General features: G+C 32.8%; 2 protein-coding genes and 1 long non-coding RNA gene across 3 annotated transcripts; 1 reads left to right on the forward strand and 2 right to left on the reverse strand.

Annotated features, from left to right (window-relative positions):
- Positions 1–12,071: 12,071 nt before the first annotated feature.
- On the reverse strand, positions 12,072–16,199 carry LOC120072973 (uncharacterized). The gene is made up of 6 exons (XM_090312221.1): positions 15,358–16,199; positions 15,196–15,255; positions 14,959–15,117; positions 14,681–14,869; positions 14,475–14,561; positions 12,072–14,417 (listed from the first exon to the last, which is right to left on the reverse strand). Exons 2-6 carry the CDS (start codon positions 15,236–15,238, stop codon positions 12,436–12,438), a joined length of 2,460 nt encoding a protein of 819 aa, XP_090168347.1. The 5' UTR covers positions 15,239–15,255; positions 15,358–16,199; the 3' UTR covers positions 12,072–12,435.
- On the forward strand, positions 12,388–18,055 carry LOC150038288 (uncharacterized). The gene is made up of 3 exons (XR_016528586.1): positions 12,388–12,524; positions 12,594–12,713; positions 16,206–18,055. It is a non-coding gene; the product is annotated as an uncharacterized LOC150038288 (long non-coding RNA).
- LOC120083574 (ATP sulfurylase 1, chloroplastic-like) lies at positions 17,538–20,886 on the reverse strand. Its single transcript, XM_039039398.2, has 5 exons — positions 20,009–20,886; positions 18,983–19,388; positions 18,632–18,892; positions 18,457–18,543; positions 17,538–18,053 (listed from the first exon to the last, which is right to left on the reverse strand). The coding sequence occupies exons 1-5, from the start codon at positions 20,512–20,514 to the stop codon at positions 17,910–17,912; spliced, it is 1,404 nt and encodes a 467-aa protein (XP_038895326.1). The 5' UTR covers positions 20,515–20,886; the 3' UTR covers positions 17,538–17,909.
- Between the last annotated feature and the right edge of the window lie 4,097 nt (positions 20,887–24,983).

A 24,983-nucleotide genomic window follows, 5' to 3' on the forward strand; every position in this document is an offset into this window, starting at 1 on the left:
GAGGCAAATTCTTGGTGAGTAGTTCAGTAATGAGAATATCATTCGAGGGCTTTAGTACCAATAGATTCAATAAATTATACATAGTTTATTAAATAATTAATCTAAAATTAACATTTTAGTCTTAAAAAGTTTTGTTATATTTTAGACCTTCAATTTTAAAAATATTCATTTTAATTTTGGAACTTTTTTAAGTTTATACTATTTTAGTTCATAAAATCTTAAAATAACTATTTTACTCGATAGTTTATTAAAAAAATCATGTTGGTATTTGTTGGTATTCTCTCTACCACCATGATATTTAGAGAGGTTCACAGGTGGGGCAGGTAGTCACTTGAAAGAAACGGACACCGAGCTTGGAAGTTGGAAGAAAAGACAATGAAGACTTGAGGAGAGACAAGACAATGTGAACTTGGAATGAACTTGGAATTCCTCTTCCATTTCCCGTGTATTCGAGGATTCCGTCCCATTAGGGTTTAGGAAGTTAAATGGATATCTCTAGTGATATTATATACTTCTCCAATAGCTAATTGTAAAATATAATTGTAAAATAAAGAACCATTTGCAAGCATATCAAAATAAGTAATAAAAATTAGACTCATATCCATACAATATAAATTTTGCAAAATCAGTCATCCCAACTCAATTTAAATGAGGCATTGAAACTGAAAAGTAAAAAATGCTCTCACTGATTCATTGACCGTATGAAATTTGATTGCTATCTTATTTTTATTTGACATTGATTGCTAATGATATAGGTTGATATCTGATTGTTGTTTGATTACTATCTGTATATTAATCATTATCTAATTTTTACTATACTTTTGACTACTTGAACTTTAGTTCTTCTTCTATTTTACTTTTACATATTTTGCCATTTTAGCTCCGTTTTTCACTTTTCATTTCTTCCATTTTTATAGGGACTAGATAATCATTTTGATTGATTCTTCTTCTCTTCCTTCAATAGTTTAAGCATGGAAGTTTAGTTTTATGTTAGCTATGGAAGGAATGCTTGTTTGTCATGGGACTGTAAGTTTTTACTTGTCATAGTTTATCTAATATGGGCAAATTTTTATTACCTACTGATCGTTGTTTAATTGTTGTTTGATTACTATCTCATTGATATTTGATAATTTACTATCATATTGTTAAATTGATATTTGATATTGATTGTTATCTGATATCTATCTGATTGTTGTCTAATTACAATATGATACTAATTGACAATGATATCGATTGCTATTTGATTATTAATTGATTACTATTTATTGATTGTTATTTGATTGTTGTCTAATTACTATTTGATGATGATTATTAATAATACCAATTGCTATCTAATTACTATCTAACTATTATTTGATACTAGTTCCTAGTAATATTGATTGCTAATGATAGTGATTTATTGTCTAATTCTTGTTTAATTGTGCTTTGATATTGTTTGTAATATGATTGTTAATGGTACCGTTTGTTGTTTAATTACTATCTGATACTAATTATCCATAATACCAATCATTATCTAATTTCTGTCTAATTACTACCGAATATGTTTATGGAGCCATAAATTCATAATTATATTATTTAATGTTGTTTATCTAATGACTACTTTTTAAATAGATAAAAAAAAAAATTATTCAAAATCACTACTTTGTTATTTGATTATTGTATGATTACTATCTGATACTAATTGTTATCTGATTACTATATGATGACGATTTCTAACTGAAGGAATCGAATTCCTCAGCATAAGTGCATAAACACATATGCCTTTGAATTTCATTTTAGAAAACATGAAAAAATAGAGAAAAAAACAAAAATAGGATAAACAATCTAGATTATAGCATGCGTTAAAGAGGAAAAAGAGACATTACTCTTGAAATTTTTTCTTCAACAATTTCTTCTCCATAATCTCTTGAACAACCACGAATGCCTACGTACAGTCACGAACTGGACACTACCACTTGAGCTTCATTGTCAATCTCTGACAGGAATTGAGATGGTAAGATCTCACTTTTGGAGAAGGGAAGAGCAACTTAATAGAAAGATTTTTTTTTTTTTTTTTTGTAAAGTTCCTTTTGAGAGAGATGTCTTTATTGTGTGAGAGATGAGAGTGAGTGTTTCCATAAGAACAACATATGTCTTTCTTCTCTGTAATTCAACAATTAAGCCCGAGAGAGAAGAAGTTAAGTCTAATTTATTTAGTTTATGTATTTAGTTTATGTATTAAATCTAATTTAATATATAACTAAATAACTAAATAAATAATTGATATTTAATCAATCGATAAGTTAAGTTAACTTATATTTGAATCATATTCAAATACAATCCTCTCTTATAATCTATAGTTTTAATATGAATCTCATCCGTATTAATTATAAGCTATAGTTTTAATATGCATCTCATTCATATTAATTTTTTATCTATAGTTTTATGTGAATCTCATTCATATAATAATATTTGAATCTTATTCAAATATTTATGTCTCTCATATAATAAAGTTTATTTAACCTTATATTATAATATATCTATAATAATTGTATTTCATACAATTAATTCCCTTATTCGAACAATTCAAATTAATCCAAAACTAAATGATTTTTGTTTTATCCTTAGTGAGCTAGCAAGGGGACCTAATGGACCTAAAGATTAGAAGCTCGAATGATACAAAATTAATTAAATAAACTTTTTAATTAAATTAATCAACATTCATTAATTGCATGTCACTCCACTAAAGACCCACAACTGCTCGCACTGTAGATATATTTCAGTGTCTATGAATATAACCTATCAAAATAAAGTCGACCCTTGACGAATCACTCGTAATTACAACTGAGTCAAATTACCGTTTTACCTCTATAATTACATCTAACTTCTTAAGTGTCATTGATCCCTCTAATGAACAATCGATTTATAGTCCAACTATAAACTAAATCCCTCTCAGGCCAGTGGAAGAATGAAGCCATTGGGGTTGATGCTCTAAATCTCGTGGGTCCTGTAGTTTATAATTGTAATATACAAACATTTTATTTATTTAAGAAACTATGAGATGTTTTATTCGACATTTAGTAGCATTAACCCACAAACGAATAACCTATCCAAGGTTATCTTCTGTAACTTAAACAAGTATATAGAGATACACAGGTGGATCATGTTTAAGTGATAACCTAAATGGTCTGTAGTAGATGGATAAGGTTGGGCACGTTATCCTGGTGACACTACAAATACGACCTGCTTCGTAGATGTTACAATTGTTGTAAAGTGCTATAAATAATCAGATCCTAATCATTTATATTGAGACATTTGAGCGGGGGTATTTTATAGAAAGGAGTTTATGTAAGACCAGACCACGAAATGAATAGTCTCATTATATAACATCGTTCATAATAGAGACTTACATTTGACCAGGATGACCATAGGTGACATGATCTAAATCCCGAGTGAGTTGTGAACTCCTGCCTATGAAAGTGGTCCTTTGATTTGTATTGGTGAGAATGGCCAGATTGCCAACTCAATAAGCCTACCATTTTTTAGATTCATCTGATTGGGGAGTTGGGAACACAACTACACAAGACATAATTCACTCATTCTCTAACGTCTGGATAAGTAGATAAATTGCTCCTGGATTGATTCTGAGGCTTGAATAATGTGACGCCACACCATCTCTAGGTCTGAGAGGGGTTTGGTCATAGTTGAAGTATGACTTATTGTTCATTAGAGGGATTAGTGGTACGTAAGGAGTTACATGTAACTACAAGGGCAAAACGGTAATTTTGACCCAGATGTACTTACGATCAATTCATGAAGGGTCATCGCGCTGTTAACTGGTTATGTCCAATGGACACATAAATATATTTGTAGTGCGAATAATGCAGTTGTCGGTCTTTAGTAGAGCGATCAACAATTAATGGATGTTGGGTAATTTAATTAAAGAGTTTAATAAATTATCAAGTACCATTAGAGTTTCAATCTATAGGTCCATAAGGTCCCCCTTGGAGCTCAACAGGATTATTGAGAATTAATTTTAGATTAATTTGCATTCAAATTAATTGAGAGAATTAATTATATGTAATATAATTAAATTAATTCTATTGTGATATAATTAATATAATGTATTTAATACATTATAATATAAAGTTTATTTGAGATGAAATAAATATTTGAATATGATTCAAATATTAATTATATAGATTGGATTCATATAATTAAATTTAGTATAAATGTGATTCACATTAAATACCACAAATTAATGAGAGAATTAAAACTATAACTTTTATTGTATTTGATAGAATATAAACTATAGGTTATGTGTTATATATGATATGATATATAGTTATATATATAAATTAAAACTAATTTAATTTAATTTTAATTTTAAATTTGAATGGAGGGAAATAACTTCTCTCCCCTTAATTCTCTCTCGATCTCACGTAGAGAGTGGGTTGTTGGTGGAAGGGGTTTTCACGCATAAGTTGTTTTTTTTTTTTTTGTTCCATCTTCTTCACAGAGAAGAATGGTGAAAAGGCTTTTGGTCCTATTCCCTAAGAAAAAAGAATCTCTCTTCTCTCAAACTCTCTCCCTTTTCCAAAAATCTGCAAAGCTCACACTTATTGCATATTCTCACCCTACCTTAAAGAGAATACAGAGGATGATATTGTGGTGGTGTCTTGACTTCTTGGATCGTGGTTGATCATGACAGGAAATGAGGAATATCGTGAAGATTGTTGTGATCTTCAAAGGTATGTATTCTTCTTCATCTTTATCTATAACATGCTGTATTTTTTTTATTAATGCATAATGTTTGTGTTCTATAATTTTGTTGTTCTGTAAAAATTGAAAATTGGGTTAATCCCCGCTTCCGCTATGAAACTTCACCGTTCCTTCAGAAGCCTCATTGTTTAAGATCCGGAATCAACCTTTAAGGGAAGAATTCACTCATTCCCGTCTTTAGGGTAAGTAGATGAATTATTCATCTACTTACCCTAAATACAAGGATGAGTGAATTCCATATTGTGTAGTTATGTTCCTAGCTCCCTACTCGGTTAAATCCTCAAAATAGTAGGCATATTGGGTCGGCGATACTGATCACTCTCAACGATACAGATCAAAGAGCGGTTCTTATAGACAGGAGTTCATAACTCACTCAGGATTAAGGTCGAGTCGCCTATGATCATCTTATGAAATGTTAATCTCTTCAATTAACGATGTTATAAAGAGAGACTAATCATTTCACGGTTCGGTCCTATACAAACTCTTTGTATAGGATACACCCACCCACATGTTTCCACAAGAATGATTAGGATCACATCATTTGTAATACTTTACAACTTTTGTAACATTTACAAAGTGGGACGTATCCGTAGTGTTTCTAGAATAAGGCATCCAACCTTATTCATATATTATATACTAGGTTATTAATTAAATATGATCCACTTTTATGTCTACCACATACATGTTTAAATTACATAAAATAAACCTCAGATCTTAGTTTATTGGATTGAGTTATACAAGTCTAAATGTCAAATAAAATAACTCCTTATTTTATTAAATAAATAAATTTCGTTTATACATTATAAACCACGAGATTTAGGGCACAATCCCCAACATTAACAATATTAAATGTTATTTTGATCATGATTTTTATATGATTACTATTTGTTACTGTTTGTTATTTGATTGCAATTTTATATCGTTGATATACTATCGATAGACTTAAAAATTGATTGGTATGTGAATGTAACATATTGCTGATATACCTACGAGAGAAACTCCATTAAACACTTAAATTTTAAACATTCATCAATCCACCAATCGAATAAATATAAAATAGTATATAAATAGTGGCACAACAAGGTAGATAGTCAGAGAGCTAGGAAAGTTAATATGGATTGATAAACTAATTTAAGACAGTATTAAATCATATGGGTAATGTTGAACTTAATGGGCTATAAAGCAAAAAAGCCCAAGAATGCCTAATCTTCTTTGTGATGGCTTGATAGATGAACAAATAATGGATATCATTCAACCACGTTTGTCACCTACTGTGTTGCTTTAGTAATCAATTTGAAGAAGGAAGAGAGAGTAAGAGTTTCAAGCTCTATGTGACTTTAATGGAAGAACAGGACGAGAGATATATGCATGCAATAAAGGTAAATTAGAATGGTCATATATGTATCAATTACTTGACAAAGTACGATACCTTATCTCCGATTTTCTATCCGGTTTCTCTTAAAGCTAAAAATTGAACAAAAATTAGAGAAGATTGAGGTTTTAAATCTTACTTCACTTTCCATTCTTCCTTGCTCAACCAAAATAAAAACAATTAATAAGAAGAAATTTTGATGAGTCAACAAATTAAGAAGAATCTTCAACCAAGGATGAATTTAAGGAAACAATCAAACAAACTCTTTGATCTCAAATAGGATGTTGCGTAAAACGCCTTAATGACGGTGGTTGTATCGATTACATCCTTGACAGCAGATGAAACGATAGTAACAATGACTGAAACTAAAGTTTAGAGAGAGAGAAAAAAACTTGCAGACAATACAAGAATTTGGGTCTTTTCCGACGGTGAAAGTCATGGGCATAAGCTAAAAAGGCCGTCGGGAAAGGTTTTCCCGATGGTCAGGAAGTTGTCGGCAATAGCATCGGGAAAACTCCGCCAGGAAACCTTCCCCGACAGTATGGAAATCGTGCCATGGAGGAAAAGAATTATCTGGGGCTTTTCTCCTAACCCTAAAGAAAACCTCCGGGAGAAAGGGACAACCCCCGATGGTCCACCGTCGGGATAGAAGCCATCGACATAATTTAATATAGCTCGACGATGTAGGTGCCTTCGGGCGATTTTACTTTCACCCGACGGTGACTATGTACCATCAAGAGATATTAATATTGCCCAACGGTTAGAGTACCGTCGGGCTATGGTCCTTTACCCCGACAGTCTCTAGCCACCATCGAGATATCTTTTAAAACCCGACGGTGACTAGTCACCATCGGGATTTCTTTTCTCGATCCCTAGGACCGTCAGGAGATATTTTTAGCATCGGGACTATATATTTAACATGTCATACCTATTTGAATCTGTTTATTTATTTTCTGTTTTTAGATTTGTTTTTTTCTAAATGTCATACCTGTTTAAATCTTACAAATATCAATCAAACTAAAATAAGATTGTCAAAATCAAGTAAATATATAGAATACACGTTTAAATCTACAACCTTAATCCAAGAGTTACTATAACATCAAGAATTCCTTAATCCAAACCATAACATTCACAATTTCTTAATCCAAAAAAATATTACATGATAACAAAGTACATAGTGAGAGATGCATCTACAACCTTAATCCACAATTCCTAAATCCAAAATAACATTAACATCTACAACCCAAATACGTTTGCCGGGAGATGCATCTTCAACAAAAATCTCCAGATACCTACAAAATACAAATTTAAATAAGTTTAATGCTCAATATACTATATATCATTCTCAAAATGAATATAGAATTTAAAACTCAACTAAGAACATTAATGAATTCAAACTTGCATATTTCAATCTCAAACTCAATATAGAACTTAAAACCCAACTTAAATTTAATCATAACTTAAACTTAAACATACTTGTACTTAAATAGTTATGTATATTTCAATTTGAAACCAAGACATATTTATATTTACTTAAACAAACCAACTTACCTCTAGATACCTACAAATTTAAATAAGTTTAATGCTACAAAATACAAATTTCCAGATACCTACAAAATCTCTAGATACCTACAAAATACAAATTTAAATAAGTTTAATGCTCAATATACTATATATCAATCTCAAAATGAATATAGAATTCAAAACACAACTAAGAACTTTAATGAATTGAAATAGACCAACTCAAACTTGCATATTTCAATCTCAAACTCAATATAGAACTTAAACCACAACTTAAATTTAATCATAACTTAAACTTAAACATACTTGTACTTAAATATAGATATGCATATTTCAATTTGAAACCAAGATATATCTATATTAACTTAAAAAACCAAACAAACCAACACATAACATTTACTTAAACTTATATCTACATTTACTTAAACAAACCAACACAACATGTTTATCTTTATGTCACCTCATTTCAGGTGCAATATGCTTAGATGCAAACAATCGCTTCAATCTTGGTATTAAAGGAAAATGTCATAAAATTTTATGTGGAATCTTTTTAATTTTTCCAGATGTGGAATCTTTTTAATTTTTCCAGATTTAACTTCGTAACGAGATTCACCACATACTGGTCACTGTTGCAAATCAACAAATTCTTTCTAATATAGGATGCAATCGTATTTGCAAGCATGAATACACTTGTAACCTAGTCCTAAGTCATGCAATTTTCTTTTAGTTTCATAAAATGAATTAAGTATAGATGCTCCAACGGGAAATGCTTCTTTTAACAATTCAAGTCCCAAATCAAACGACCTAGTTAGTCCAACTGCTAAGAACCTTAATATGCATCAACTTCACCAAGAACAATAATGACGAGAAAGTTGTACAACTAGGGTACAACTGGTTGCGTGCTTCATTTATTAAGTCTTCAAAGAAGCTTATCATTTATTAAGTCTTCAAAGAAGCTTATCATTTATTAAGTCTTCATTTATTGTCATCTCTTTCTTGGGCATTGGTGTGCATCTCATCCTCATTTTCTTCTTCATTTACATAAGCAATTGGACACTGTAGATCATTTATAAAATTCAAAATTTCATTTTCTTCATCTATAACATTCATCTCTATCATACTTAATCCATCATCGTGTGTCGATCGAGATGTTTGACTCCCGTATTCCCTAGACAAGTCGACTGGGTCTCCATGATATATCCATTGATGATACGATGGAAAAATTCCATTAATGAATAAATGTCGTTCAACTCCATCTATTGTCATTCAACTCCATCTATTAGCTCCCACCTTGCATTCATACATCTTCTACATGGACATCTTGTTTTTCCCGAGTTATTAACAAGAAGTTTTGCAACTTCAAGGAATCAATATACTCCTTCTACATACTCAATAATATATGCGATAAGTTGAACCTGTATGATTTAGACAACTAGTTATATTAGAACATATACTTCTTGTTCTTTTTTTTTTTTTTTTTTGGTGAATTTCCCAAATCATCCTTGAAAATAAAGTTTTCCTTTAAGGGATTGACAATCCCTTGTAATCCAATTGAACACTCTATCGAATTTAGTGGTGACACAAGCTAGAGATTAGATTTTATCACACATTTCCACCCCTCAATTACACTTCAAATCCTGTAAAATAATTGACATAAACCATTCACGTAAATCACCCCTCAACCACATCCCTCCTTAAAGAAAAAAAAAAATATAAACCTACATCCTTCCTACAAAACATTTTAAATTCATAAATCAAACCAACATACCAAATCTTTCAAATCTTGTAAAACAAATTCAAGAATTAAACTTTCTAAAGTATCTTAAGCATGGAAAGATTAAACTTGAAATATAAGATTCTTTAAGTAAATAAATAGACCATACAAATTCAAGAATTAAACTTGAAATATAAGATTCTTTAAGTAAATAAATAGACCATACAAATTCAAGAATTAAACTTGAAATATAAGATTCTTTTATATTTCAAATTTATCGCCAAATATCTTAAGCATCAATCAAATTTCTATCAAAACAATCAAATTGGTAATGTTTCTTTGTGTGTGCTATTATATTATTTTAAGTTCAACAAATTTGATTCCAACTTATCAATTTATTGAGTCTAACCACAACTATAAATATGGAACTTTTTCTAAGAAAAAAACTAAAAGTATTAAGCACAAAGCTACACAAATAATTTTATTAGCCAAAAAAAGCTCCTTTTAACAACCTATATATTAAAACAACTTAACTTATGTATTAAGGAGTTAACAATTAATCTATGGCCAAAAAAACTAATAGTATTAATCACAAAGCTACACAAACGAATTTGTTGCAATATAAAATGTTCCAAAGAAATTTTGTAATCAAGCTAAGAAAATAGTGGGATGGGAAAAAATGTTACTAAAAATTAAAGCAGAGGTGACGGCGACTAGACGACGAGCAAAAAATAAAGGAAGAAGAGGAGAGAGCGACCAGACGGTGACTGGACGGAGAGCGATCGGACGGTGAGCGCAAAAATGGTTTCAGAGATTGACAGGAGAGAAAGAAAAATAGAGGAAGAAGAGGCAACCCGAGAGGTTTAAATGTACTTATCCCGACAGTGGATAAATAACCGTCAGGGAAGTTACCCACTCCCGACAGTCCCATGTAAACCGTCGGGCTAACATCAAGTTCTGCCGACGGTGTTCTGGCACAACCGTCGGCGTAACTTCAAAATTCCCACAATATTTAATCCAATACCCATAGGTCGACGGTCCTTTGTGTACCGTTGAGCTAACTCGACAAGGCCTGACGGTATTCTGACATGACCGTCGGTATAACTTCATAAATTCCCACTAATACACATAGGCTGACGATCCTTCGTGTACCGTTGAGCTAACTCCACAAGGCCCGATGGTCTTTTAACACGACCGTTGACATAACTTCACAAATTCCCACCTAATTTTAAATTAAATACCCCTAGGCCGACTCCGCATACCGTCGGACTAACTCCACAAAGCCCGGTGGTCACTCAAATACCGTCGGGCAAATCATGACAAATTCCAAATAAATCATTTCATTTATATTTTTTATTTTTTAAAAATAAACTACTCCCAACATTGCTCGATCACCGTCGGGATAATTTAATAATATCCCATATTTTCTTCCATTTTTCTATTTTGTTATATCCCGACAGTGCAGAACCGTCGGGGAAAGGGACTTTTGTTTTGACAGTCAAAATAACAGAAACATTGCCCAACGATCATGATACCATCGGTATAGCTGAATACACTCGACAGTTGGTTATTAGACTATTGGGATAGATGTGTTATCCTGACGACCGTATAGGACCCGTTGGGATAGTTTTTTCTCCCGACACCGTTGTTGCACTGTCGCCGGAAGTAGGATACGCCGATGCTTGTTTCTTCGTCAGAAATATTGAAAATTTTTGTAGTGAGAGGTGACTTATCAATAGTGACAACCGATGACCAGCAAACGACGTGGCTGACAATCAATGGACGAGCGATAGAATGACGAAGGCATGCACCCTAGATTGGTCGAACGACTCGGAGACATAAATGTGATAGCGAGAAAAGACAACTGAGAATGGGGTTTAGGGTGAAAGGGGGGTAATAGACCCTATTTCTAATGGAAGGATAATTTTGGAATAAAACTTTTTAAAATCAGGTTGGTGGGATCATAATTTTATTTTCAACATTTTTCCATATTTGAAAATTTTCAAAAATTTAAGAGATAGTTACTAAATCCCATTTATAATTTGATACCCATTGTAATTCGCCTAGATAAACACCTAAAATAATAAGGAAATATTTGAATTTTATCAATTAAAACCTTTAACTAGTAAATCAATTTAGACTCTAAACTTTTTTTAAGTTTATCAATTTACACCATTCTATAAAGTTTATTTGACTAATATGGTGTGAAACTTATAATTTGAGTTAACTTATAAATTTCTATAAGCTAATAAATTTAAACTTTTTAATATGATTATCTTTGAAAATCATCTATACATTAAGTTTTTTTAAGTTTATCAATTTACTTTATCTATACATCTATACATTAACTTTTCTTTTTTAAGTATATCAATTGACACCATTCTATAAATTTCATTTGACTAATGTGGTGTGAAAGTGAAACTTATAATTTGAGTCAACCTATAAATTTCTATAAGCTAATATATTTAGACTTTTAAATACGATTATCTTTGAAAATCATCTATACATTAATTTTCAAACGTGTGTATACTTTTCAAATGTCAATTTTACAAAATGGACGATTAAAATAAATGCGTGAACACGATTCTCAAAGAAATTTCCAACTAATAATCTAAATTGATTAATTTATGAGATAAAAAAGAGGTATAAATTTAGTGACAGATTATATAAATATAAATATAAAGAAAAATATACACACATATATATAAAATTTAAAGATATTTAAATTTTGTATATATAATAAATTACAAATCCCTTCCCAAAACAAATTCCACTGGCAAACAAATCAAACACATAAATGGGGTTAAGTTTAAATCACTGGATCACGTGTATTCTGGCGGGAAGAAAAGAAATTCATATGAACATCAAGTGCAACGATCTTTTTCTTTTCGAAGGTGAACAGCGAGTTCAACTTCAAGCCGACCATGGCGTTCTTCGATCTGGAAACGCAGCTGAAATTGGAAAAAAAAAAAAAAAAAAAAAAAAAAAAAAAAAAGAAAGAAAAATTATTGAAAGAAAACCACTCTGAAACTCCAATGCGGATGTTAATGATCTCGACAAAATTCCTTCAATTGATCGCTGTAGCACAGCAGATGCAGGTCCCAAAAATTAGGGATTTCGTTCTGCGCTTCCCTTTACGGATCGGCGATGGCGGTGGTAAGTCTTTTGCTGCCTTATTATCGGTGGCGAAGTTGTTTTGATCGATTGCTTTGAATTCCATACCAGGTTCTTCTCTTTCCTTCGCAAACCCTGGGAAAGAAGGTCTCGAATTCTCTGAATCGCTTCTTCCTAACTTCACAACTCGTTTCTCCATTGGATTTGGGAAGCTAATCTCCTGCAGATTTGGTAAGTCTTCGATTGTCTTAATTTGGTATAGCAATGGAGTTTTCTCTGTTTCTCCTTCCCTTCCTTCGCTTTGGATATCTATATTGAAGCTAGGCGATTTACGCATCTCGATATGACCAATTGAATTTTCGGAAGTTGATTCGTTGCTTGTTCTTCCTGGAGATTCTTGATCTTCTCCTCCGAATGTGGAGAATGGAAGTGCCGTAAAACTCTGTTCGTCCATCGGATTTGTCGATGGTTTAGTTTCTGTGAGTGTTGCTGAAGCTGTTTGGATATAACTTGGGGAATCCGAGGGATTGTACTTGGATTTTTCAGTTACTGTACAGGTTTCTTGTCTCGGTGCTGAGATTGATTGAGCTGTACTTTCTGCAGTTTGAAATGTGATTGAAGTTTCCTTTTGCTGGATTTGATGTTGAAACCCTAAAACAGGTTCAAATAGGCTTTCATGATCTGGTTCTCGTCTTTCCCCTTCATGTCCATTGTTTGTTGAAACTTCCGTCGTCTCTCCCTTATCCTCATGCTTATGCTTGTAATCTCCAATAGATAAATTTGAAATATCCGTACCTTGTTCAGAAATTTCTAGATATTCTCCATCTGAATCCTCGCAATCCTCTCCAGGAGCCTCCTTCTCATTCTTGGACTTGGCAACAAATTCAGGAAAAACTTCAGTTTTTTCTGCACTGTTCTCGGAATGTGACCCAATCGTGTTAAATTCCCCTTGGACCCCATTTGAAATCTTAGATTGAGTTGGAATATTGTCTTGAACGACTGTTTCAGTTCCCAAATGCTCTTCTCTTAATTGGAATTCTTCTTTCAAAACCGTGCATCTTTCTTCAACCTCAGGAACTTGCATGAATGACTTTGGTGATTCTATCACCAAACTCTCTTCTGCTAGTGAACATGAAGAATTATGACATATCAAATCGATCGCAGTTCCTTCATCTTTAGTATCAACATTTTTGGCAGCTGGTATTGTATATCCATGGCATGGCCTTGGCTCTACTAGATCACCTTTTTTCTTCTCCATATCTGTGTCTCCATCATCACTTGATCCTGTCAATGATTTAGCGTTGGTTTCAGATGACTCATGCTGCATAGACTTAAGATCTGGACTATTTTCAGAATTTGGATCTTTTGATGCATGTATTAACGTGTCAGAATTGGAGCCGTTGCCCTTCTCATCATCGTTTTCCTTATCTGTGTCTCGATCAGTATGAACAACTTGATCAGTATCCATATCTGAAGTCTTTTCAGATTTTGGACCTTCTGATGCATTTGTGGTGTTGAAGTTGGAACCTTTTCTCCTCTCTTCATCATTTTCTTTATATGCATCTACATCAGTATCAATAACTTGAACAGTATCGAATTCTGAACTCATTTCAGATTTTGGATCTTTTGATTCATGTGTAGTCGTGCTGAGGTTTGAACCCTTTCCCCTCTCTCCGTCATTTTCCTTGTCTGTATCTCGATGATTATCAATAACTTGATCATTATCAAAATCTGATCTCTTTGCAGATTTTTCATCTTCTGATGCATATGTTATCATGTCGAAGTTGGAACCTTTTCTCTTCTCTCCATCATTTTCCCTATCAGTATCTCGGTCAGTATCAATAACTTGATCCATATTGGTATTTTCTTCTGAATCTGCCATGGCACAATCTGCTGAATGGTTCAAGCTCAATTCCAAAGCGTCCTTGCATTCTTCTGGGGATTTGTTGCTGTCTTCTATCAATGATTCGGCTAGCAATTCATGCTGATTACCTTTGAAATCTGTAATCTTCTCAAGTCCCGGCTCACCTAATGAAAGTACTGCTGTGTTCAAATTGGAACCTCTCTCCCCTTGTTCCTCTGTTTCAATTTAGAGCAGACAGAACTATTGTTTATATGCTATAAAAATTTTCTAGTTCTATATGGAATTGAAATTTTATAGTAAATACTAAATTAAAGAGATTGACACTCCTGCTGACCTTTCTGATTTGAAGCCTGCTTTTCATGCTCGTGCTCATTTCCATTGGATCTATTCTCTTCCGAGTCGAACTCCATTTCTTTATATTCTTTACACTTGATGTCGACTTCATTATCCTCTTTAGTTCGGTCAGGTAATCTCTTAGGAACCATTTGAAACTCTTCTATATTACATGCTTTATTTTTTTCCTCTGCATAAATATGTAGGGAAAGTAGGCTGAATAAGAAACTACAATACTAGAATTTGTCTACATCAGAGATGCTCATACTCTTTCCATACCTTTTTCTGTGACATGATCTCCATTTTCTCTATCTGCCTCACCAGAACTCGGCCTCGCCTCTTTTTGGAGGCAGCCTGCAACTTCATCCGCTTCGACTTCATTTGCCCCGCCTTCTGGTAATGATTTTTCTGGACCTTCAGATTTTGCCTTTTCTTCCTCTGAACCAAAAGAAAGCAAAATACGATTATGCATGTAATAAACTAGTCTTTACCTAGCTAATCAGACTTCGAAATTACCTCTAAACTCAGACGTGTTATTGTTTCCCATCTCATTTCCCATATTCAACTCAACAAATCCTGCTATCAAGAGGTTTAATAAACACTCACAATTGAATAACTGCACAAGCTTGAATAAAATCTGAATTAAAAGGGGGTTCTTCTATACTCAAACTTCCTTACCATTGTGATGATGGTGATGATATTTGACAGCTTGATATGTTGTAGACAGCTAGATTGTTGACACAAGATTAAACAAATTCAGAAATATTGCTTAGAACATAAGCCTTAAATGAGTAATCTGTCAGCCAAACTCTTCAATCTCTCATTCCTCTCTGACACTAGTACTCAACTACTCATATATCGTCAGCTTTATAGCTTTCAAGATTTTGTTTCGCACATAAAGTTCAACAGTCTGCCACTCAGATGAGCACATGAACGGTCTGTCATCATGATTGTGCTTTTGCAACTGAAATTTCTTGACTGTTTTTAAGTATTGTTTGTTGGAAAAGACTGGGGCAGTGGCAACCTTAAAGTGGGGTTACATCCAAACTGGACATAACTGGAGCTGCCATTTGTAGGTTAAAGCGTCTTCTTGTTCCGTTTTTCATTAACAAATTAAATTCCCCACATGTACTTTTCATCATTTTCTCTCTTTTTAGAGTGAATGGGTCGGCTAACTGGAACTCCAATTGCTATATTATTGTATTGTCCATCATTTTGATAAGACATCTGTAAATGAACTGCAGTCCTCTACTTTGTTTAGAGATAGAAAGTCCTATAATGATTAGAAGGGAGAAGAATCCTTAATATCAAAATAAGAACGACATTTTCATTAGTTAGAAACTTGTTTTGGATAGAATTAAAAAAGAAAACTATGTAGCCTTAGACTTAAAGAAACAATATCACATCATATATAAAGAATGGTTCAGATGGACTTTTGATTACTGACTAATATGTTATGAGTCACTTTGATTAAAGTTAGAGCTTCAATTACCATTGCGAACTGATATAATCATTCTCTGTTGGAGGTTTTTGAACAGGTGGGCCGATTAATCAAGGTTTCTTGAGCTTTAATTTTTGTGGTTGATGCAAGGTGGCTGAACTCTTTTATTTGGGAGGCCGAGTTCATTATATCTTAGTAAGTTGGTATGAAGTTCTCTACCTGTCTATTACAGCTTTAAAAGTTAAATAATTGGCCTGTTCTGCTTTTCCCTCGTTAACAAAATCAAAAGAAAAACGGTGGGGGATATCCACCAATCAGCTTTTCCGGCAAACAATTGATAAAGGAAATGATTATATTCATTGGGACATATATTTTCCCATTTGTTTATGTTACAATGGAGTTTTCGTACTCCTAGATCAGTCATTTCGGATAATTTAGACTTCGTTTAATAATCATTTTGTTTTTTGTTTTTTGTTTTTGAAAATCAACCTATTTCTTCTCAATTTCTTACATTGAATTACATTTTTCTTAGTTACAATTGTTGGATTCTTAACGGAATTCTAAAAATAAAAAACAAATTTTTAAAAATTTATTTCTTTTTGTTTTCATTTTTTTTTTTAGTTTTTAAATCATTGATAAAAAAGTAGATAACAAAGGAAGAAATTTAGATGTAGAAGTAGAGTCTATAAGTTTAATTTTTTTAAAAAAAAAACTAAATGATTATCCAACGGGATCTTAATAATTATAAAAATGAAATGGTTAGTCAATTATTCGTATTTGATCTATCAAAACCTGACGTAACTTGTTCCGTTGTTTTTTTCTTCTCAAACAATCTAACAAACTTTTTGCGTTCTGGTTTCAATCTTTAAACTTGAATCTATCCTCTTAATGTAATCTTAATTCAAACTTTTGTCAACCTTCATTACTGGTCTTCTAATTTTTAAATTCAACTTTAATAAAACTTCACACTTGCCTTCTACGTGGAAAAAAAAAATACTGATGAAACTCAATTTATTAGTGACTTTCAGAGAAGTCTTAAAAAACTAAATTCGAGGTTAAGTTAAATACTTAATAAGTGACTAAAAATGATGGATTAAAATTAAATTCTAAATCTAATTTAAATACTTAAAAGTGACTAAACTCGAGATTGAGAGCAAATTCTTAACCAAATTTTAAAGATCACTTTTTTTTATGTCGAAATATATTTATAAACTTTATTTTGAAAAGCCAAAAACCAGTCAAAACATGTGATCAAATATGTCAATCTGTTTATAAACTTTCAAAAACTAAATCACTTGCAATTGCAATTGCAAAACAGGGAGAAGTTTTGCTAATTAAATTTGTAAAACGAAATTGTATAATCTAATTGAAATCAGACCCTAAAATTTCCGTCCACTGATTTCCATTGGCACATCAATTACATCCCATAACCATGACCATAATCATGTAATTATCCATTAACTTTTAGTGTACCCATACAATAACAATGCTCACTTGTCCCTATCAGACTATCACTACTTGAAACAAAACCTGTAAAAGGTTTCTATCAGAATAATATAATGATGATGACATTCAGTAAACTCATCTCCTTCATAGAATTGAACATAAAGCACACTATTACACAATATGCTGTGTTGTACCAAATCCAAAGATGCGATGAGTGCATCTAATTTACAGAGAGAGGCAAGTTATGCAATGCTTCTGTACCATCACCTCATGATTTTATTCATCACAGGCACTGTATATCCAAAAGTTGTAATACTTCTCTGACACAGCAGCCTCTAAAAGCCTACGCCAGAACAGCTTCAGGTTCAGGAAGTCTGCCACTGCTTGCAGGTACCAAACTATCATAATATTCAACCAACACCTTCCATCCACCTGGGCACATAAACCCTTCTGGTGGATTCTCTTTATTTTTTGCTAGTGTTCTCATCTGCATCATCCAAACATAGTTTTTTTTTTCATTATACAATAAATCACAATAGATATGGTGCTGTTGTATAAATTTAGTCCTCATTCCTAATTCTCTAGTCAAATGGCTAGAGATGTGGCACCAATTCTGGGGTCCATTGGCATTAAAGGAATATTTACAAGATAAATTTCTAGTAAAAAAAAAAAAAAAAAGTATGGTACTTCGGCAGTACTAAAAATTTTCCTTATTCGGTGGTTGCCATGTAAGAATACCAAGGTGACACTGGTTGCCAACATTTGCGTCATCATGATATTCATAATATCATATCACGCGTTTCATTGATATTTAATTGGATAGTTGACCTTCGAGATTAAAACGTCAAAAGTGGCAATGAGTAGAATTTATTATATTAGCAGGCAATTACCTTGGTTCCGGATATGAAGAGGAAATCCTGAGCTCTAGAGGGGTCGAAGAAGGCCATCTTGCCCTGAGTTTTATCATAAGCAGCAACCTGAATGGGTAAAAAAATAGATGAGTAACTCTCTCTACCTAAGTGAGTTCAATTCCAAGTTTGATAGCATGACATTCAATAAGCTTACTCTGAAAGGAAGGATGTTAAGCCGCTCTAGTCCAGGTGCCATGCTCAAAACTTTCTTCCCATGGTCAGCATCATACAAATCCCTTTTCTCAGTAGGATGACCCATTCCAGCTGGGTCGCGTCCAACAATGTAAAAGTTGGCTCCTGCATTAATTCTCGCCTTTGCATGCCACTGCACCTCAGTTGGCCCTGCATAGTGCATTGGAGATGGAAATATGGAGACGACTGTTGTCTCTGGATCAAGAACACCATCCTCGAGCACCTGGTAGAATAGATGCAGTTCTTAAATTTTAAAGCTTCCCATATCCAATCAGCAAACAGAGTCGGAAAGATATGGATTACAATTAGGTACCTTCTCATGTTGTTTCATTCGCCAACTAAGTGGAACATCATCTGCCTTGGTGTAGCCACCCAAAGGATGAAGCAACAAAATGGGGTTCTTGTATCCCATCTCGAGCAGTCGACGGCGGGTATCAGTCATTAGTAATGCATGCCCGTTATGTACTGGATTTCGAAGTTGAAATGCAAACACTGCATCTGCATTTCTCCGGGTAAATTCCTCCCGTAGTTCTGCAGGTGACTGTCGGAAACGGTCAAGGCCATCATGGTACTTGATTGGCTCTATAACCTCTAAGTCACCTCCTATCAGCCAATTACCAGCATTGGTTATAGCTTGATCAACGTAAGGAAGCCCCGGAGCAGTGGTGCCCCAGGTTCTAGCTATCCTTTCTTCTTTAGGGTGCTTGTAGATCTCAATACTGATACATCCCAACAATAAATTAAAAGACTATATTAGACGGTTTGAAATGATTTCAACAGGGAAGTTACTGCTACTATTAGACACTTAGCATAGCATGAATTAGTTAAATGGGTTATATAACAATCTGTCTCCAAGAAAGTAAATGTTATACAAAATCTTCATCATGCCATCAACGATATGACCCTAAGAGATCAAAGATGTGAAATCCAATTCTAAACAGGGATAATTATTAACCAAACAACGAGCGAAAATCAGAAGCGAAAGCAATAAAGAGGTGAGATTGAAGTCCTATGTAGAAAAGCAAATTTAATTCAACTAGCTAGGCTGTCCTTCTGGTAGGAGATCTTGCTCAACTAGTTACAGAATTGACCTTCAAAGGAAATAGAAACCAAAAGGAAAAAGGCAAGAGACTTCAAGTAAAAATTTTAGCATGTACTGTTTTCTTTTGCAGACAAAAAAGAAGAGAGAGAATTCCTCGAACAATACATAGCGATAGCGCAGAGATAGATTCATAAGGAACAAAGCCACCCAATGGTTTTACTAATATACACAGATTCGTCAGACCCACAAAAGTTTGCAGAAATGAAAAGCAAAAGAGAAGTGAGAGAAAAATCTTACTCTTTGAGAATAGCGATGGGGTTGTTGTTGGCGTCAAAGAGAGCCACACTGGTGGAGTCCCCGATGCGGTGCTTTTGGGCATCGTCAATGGCCAGAACAATGGGCACTGACATGTTCGCCACAGACCCATCTGGAAGTCTGAGCGAATTGAAATGAAGCGTTTGGAGGAACTCGGATTCTCTCATGAATCCGGTAAGAGGACTGGCCCATCCTTCGCTGAGCACATGAGCCCATTGAATATCGATGCTAGAAAGCTCGATCCTCGGCAAGGATAAAGCTTCCTTCTTCTTCAGAGCCCTCAGGGGTTCCTCAACCAGAAGCTCCACCAGCCTTCCGCCGTCCGGTTCGATCAAACCGGCCGAAACCCGGAGCCGAAAATGGCTCTTCTTCGACTTGGAGCTAGCAATGGAGACTTTAATTGGAGCGCCCAAATGGGTGTAAGAAGTTCTTTGAATAGAATGAAATGGGGATGGGGTTTTAGTGAAACGGGTCGCCATGGACGCCATCTGAGATGGAGACCAAGGCTTCAAAGTGAGATTAAGGGAAAATTAAGCCGAAATTAGGGAAGAGGATGAAATGTGAGAGGATTAATCCGAGAGGCCAGGCAAAAAGTGGGAGAGAAAAAAAGGAACAAAAGGGGAATCAGAGGGGGATTTTGCAACTTTTTTTGAGATAGTGGGATGGGATATAAATTTATAATGATGCAACTTACAAAAGATAAAAGAAAATTGGAGGTGGAATGAAGATTCCTTGTGTTCGAGAGGCTATTGAATAATTTTTTCTCCTTTGGTTGGGAGGATGAACCTGGACACCTTTTTCCCGTCATTATTTAGTTTTTGAATTCCCATATTGGTCTTTGAGTTTTTAAATTCTTAACCTGCCATTTGGGACCCATAGGTCACACATTAATGAAGTAGTAATGTTTATTTTTCGGGTGGAAAGATATATAATTTTTGAAAAAGAGAGGAGAAAAAAAAAAAAGAAGTAGATGTTCGAAAAATAGACGAGATGGAATTCAAGAACAAAAAGTTCTTTCAAGTATGGGCTTGTTATTTAATGTCAACAGTATTTTTAGGAAATGGGTTATTGTGTGAATCCGATAGATTTTGATTTTACGAGTGGGGAACAGAATTATCAGTATCGCCAATTCATTCAATTAAAACATGAAATAAATCCAACTTTGGTAGTTATGTTAATATTTTAGATTAAATTGTAAAATGCATAAATTTATGAGGTAAAATCATATATTTTTACCTTACTAAAAATCATTGAAGAAAAATGAATAAATTTGAAAACTAATTTCCAATTATTTTGAAGTTCCCATAGAAGTCCATATATTATATGTAATATGGTTAGTATTTGTCCACTGTGTGTATGGTGTGCAGTTTTGTAGCACATGAAAATTACAGAATCTGTCTTTGTGTCTTTCTGTTTCTGCTAGACAATTGTTGGTTGAAAAATGGTAGACCAATTGTAGATCGCAACCTCATTTATCAAGTTAATGATGAAATTACAAATGATTGAATTTGAGATTAATTATTTGTTCCAAATTAAAATTAAAGACATAGGTTGACAAATCCACGTTGCTTGTTTTCGTCGTGACGGTTGGATCAAATAAAATAATTGTCTAATTTGGTATTAATATATGGGTTCAAGTTCAATTGAGCCAAAAATTATATATATTTAATTTGACTTAAAGACCAACTAAAGCCTAAATCCCATTAGTTAGGTCCAAAAGTCAAGTCCATGAACTAACCAAATCTAATTTCCTAAAGTTACTTGAGAATTTTATAGTTAGAGAAATTTCCTTTTATTTGAAAAATTTAGAAATTTTAGATCCAGAAAACTTAGAGAGAATATTCCTAATAATGAGAAAACTTCCTAACTCTTAAAGTTGAATACTGTTTGAAGATATAAGTCTTCTGAAGATATAAATATTCTTCCAGGACTTCACTTCATGAACATCATGTGTTCAAGCGTATACATTCAACTGAGAGAATAAGAGAATCAATTACTAGAAATCAAACCACATTTGTATCAATCAATATAACCATAAGTTCAATCCATGAAACATGTTTTTCTAAAAATCTAAGCCACCAACAACAATCAGTTCTCATTTTTTTGTTTTTAGCAATCTTTCTCTTTCCCCTTATCCTATTTTTATAGCAAAGGTGTTTAATGTTACATTTAACAAGTCTTTAAATTTTGATTTGGACTATTATGTTTTTTTTAAAAAAAAAATTAATGATCAAATCAATTTTAAAAAGACTCAAAATTAAAAATTTGATGATGTATTAGACACAATTTAATATTATCATTATGTACAATAAATTTATTAATTTTTAAAAAGATGTTGAATATGTCAAAATCTATTAGATACATGATTAAAAGTTTAGAGAAACCTAGACATAAATTGAAATTTAAAGTAGTTAAATACTATTTAAATTAGACACAAAATCAAATGGAAGACTATAACCTCTTCATAATGATAATAATAAAAAGGTTTGTAAGTAATTAGAAAGAACTCTATTTATTAAAATTTTTGCAAAAAAAGGTTAGAGTAAGGAAAGTATCCTTAAAATTTGTAACTCGTTGGATAATACTTTAAAACATAGCCTTACCATTAAAAAGCCTCTGGATAAAAAATGTTACTCACCCTCTTCCTTCTTCCATCTCTCTCCTCTCTTTCGTCAACACTTTTTCAAATCCTCTCTTTTTCCTTCCCTCCCTCCTTCAATGCTCTCTCAATGAAGTTTTGTGAAAGAGGAAGTGTTGGACGGATAGGATTTGGCATAAATCGTGATCGCCATATGTTGTCGGGTTTAGCTCATTTTTCCCCCTTTTTCTCGACATTTTGAAGACTTCCAACTTTTATGGAAATTTTTTGTTTGGTAAGTTTTTCTTTTAATTGTGAATAATTAAACCCCTCTTTTTCCTTTTTTCGGTTTTATTTGCTGAGTCGTCTCCAACCACCTTGGTGCCAAGAGAGGTATGTTAGTGTTATTCCAATCTATTATATCAAATTTGTTGTTCACTGCTTCAGGAAATAAAGCTGTAGAAAAATTAGAAAAAATGACTGAAGGTGTTCAAAAAACTCTGACAAACCGAAAAAACTAATCAACTTAACTCAATTCGTGTTGTCTTTTGGATTGGATTGAGTTCAAATAAATGAAAACTTTATGGGTTTGGTTGGTCAATGAGTTCACGTAATATAACTCAAATTAACCCGAACCAACCCCAACTTATTATTAACTTTAAAATATATTTTTTTTTTACTTATAATACAATTATTTACATATATATTGATTTTAGTTTTATTTAGTTTCATTATTATTTGTATAATTTATTCTCCAACAACTCGTAAAAATAGTTTCCTAGTACTTTGAAAATAAAATTTTCATTAAAATTTTCATAATATAAATTGAAATTAAATTAGTAATATTAATTTAATATATGAAAATAATTAAATCAGATTTTTATGTATTTTCATTTTACTTTTTTTTAAAAGAATAGATAAACAAAAAAATAAATAACTCGAATAATCCAAATCAAATCAACCAACATATTTTATAGTTGGATTTATTTTTTAATAAGAATTATTTAAGTTGGATTTAAAAAGTTGTTTAATCCAATTCAATTCAACTCACAAACATTTCTAAAGATGACCAAACAAACAATTTGAGGAGGGAGAGAGCTCCAACATTGTTTCCTTGTTTAAGAAAATATGAACCTTAATTTGATTGTTCGGAATTAATTAATGGGAATCTGTCTCATGTTGGAACTCTCTAGGGAAGTTCCCCCTTTTCTTTCTCATGTAAAGTCCACTTAGATTGTCCATGTAATTTGGAAGAGAAATGAATTTTAGCCCTTTATTTATTCATTTAGCTAATGAAAATGTAGAGTGTCAGATCATAAATTTAAGTAACTGAGAAGATGGAGATTAAGAGAGTATCGAAGAAAATTTTTAAAATGTTGTGAATTTGAGGAGTACAATGATACACAACAAGAATATAAATATAGGAAAAATATAACATAATAATTATATATAATAATAAATAAATATTAAAAGAAATAATATAATATATAATATATAACAAAAAGTAAATAAAATAACAAAGAATGAATTTCTCTACTTTCTCCAATCTGTTTGGATTGATCACCAATATGCGTATCTTTCAAAACCTACCAAATACAGCTATTTATCTAATCGTATACAATCTTGAGACACGTGCATTGTTGGGTTTTATGTCCTAAAAACTTGCAGTTTGTAAAATAATAAACACTTTCTATTATCAATATACTTGTTATTGACCTCATAAATTGTATGAAAGACTAAATCCAATAAACTAAGACTCATGACTATTGTATGAGTACTTGAACTTTATGTGGAGATATAAGAGTGGATCAGATTCAAGTAAATAGTCAAAATGATCTATGGTATATGAATGAGATTGGGTACCTTATTCTGGTAACACCATTGCATGCGGCCTACTCTGTAGTTGTTACAAAGAGTTGTAAAGTGCTACATACGATGTGTTCCTAATTTGTACATGTTATGACATGAGGAGTGGGGGCGTCCTATGCAAAGAGTTTGCATAAGATCAGGACCAAAAAATAAGTCACTCTTACTTTATAATGTTGTTTACTGTTTAAGACTGACTATTTCACCTAGATAACTTAGGTAACTCGATCTTAATCCTGAGCTAACTATAAACTCCTGTTTATTCGGGATTGCCCTTAGATTTGCATAGTTAAGGGTTGGCTCAATAAGACTCCTATCTCAAGGGTAAGACTGGATAGATAGCTGAAGACATAGGGTGCAAGATGGAGTTCATGCCTACCCGATTTAGGGATAGGAGAAAGATTGTTCTCTCAAGTACTGAATCCAGGTTTTGAACAAGAGTCTCACCCTCTCATCACCCTCTCACTGGACTGAGAGAATTTGGTTTAGTGATTGGATTACAAACCAGTTGTT

The sequence above is a fragment of the Benincasa hispida genome, chromosome 1 (genome assembly GCF_027475165.1).
Source record: "Benincasa hispida cultivar pf3 chromosome 1, pf3_genome.v1.1, whole genome shotgun sequence".
NCBI classification, from domain to species: domain Eukaryota; kingdom Viridiplantae; phylum Streptophyta; class Magnoliopsida; order Cucurbitales; family Cucurbitaceae; genus Benincasa; species Benincasa hispida.

Bases quoted from the DNA above. Each gene is read 5' to 3' on its own strand.
- LOC120072973 (XM_090312221.1), bottom strand. From the start codon at position 15,238: ATGGGAAATGAGATGGGAAACAATAACACGTCTGAGTTTAGAG. The intron at 15,118-15,195 runs GTAATTTCGAAG...CTTTTGGTTCAG, and splicing joins TAACACGTCTGAGTTTAGAG to AGGAAGAAAAGGCAAAATCT. The intron at 14,418-14,474 runs GTAATCAGCATG...ACAAATCCCCAG, and splicing joins GAAGATTACAGATTTCAAAG to AAGAATGCAAGGACGCTTTG.
- LOC120083574 (XM_039039398.2), bottom strand. From the start codon at position 20,514: ATGGCGTCCATGGCGACCCGTTTCACTAAAACCCCATCCCCATTTCAT. The intron at 19,389-20,008 runs GTAAGATTTTTC...GGGATGTATCAG, and splicing joins CCCATCGCTATTCTCAAAGA to TATTGAGATCTACAAGCACC. The intron at 18,544-18,631 runs GTAAGCTTATTG...TTACCCATTCAG, and splicing joins TTAACATCCTTCCTTTCAGA to GTTGCTGCTTATGATAAAAC.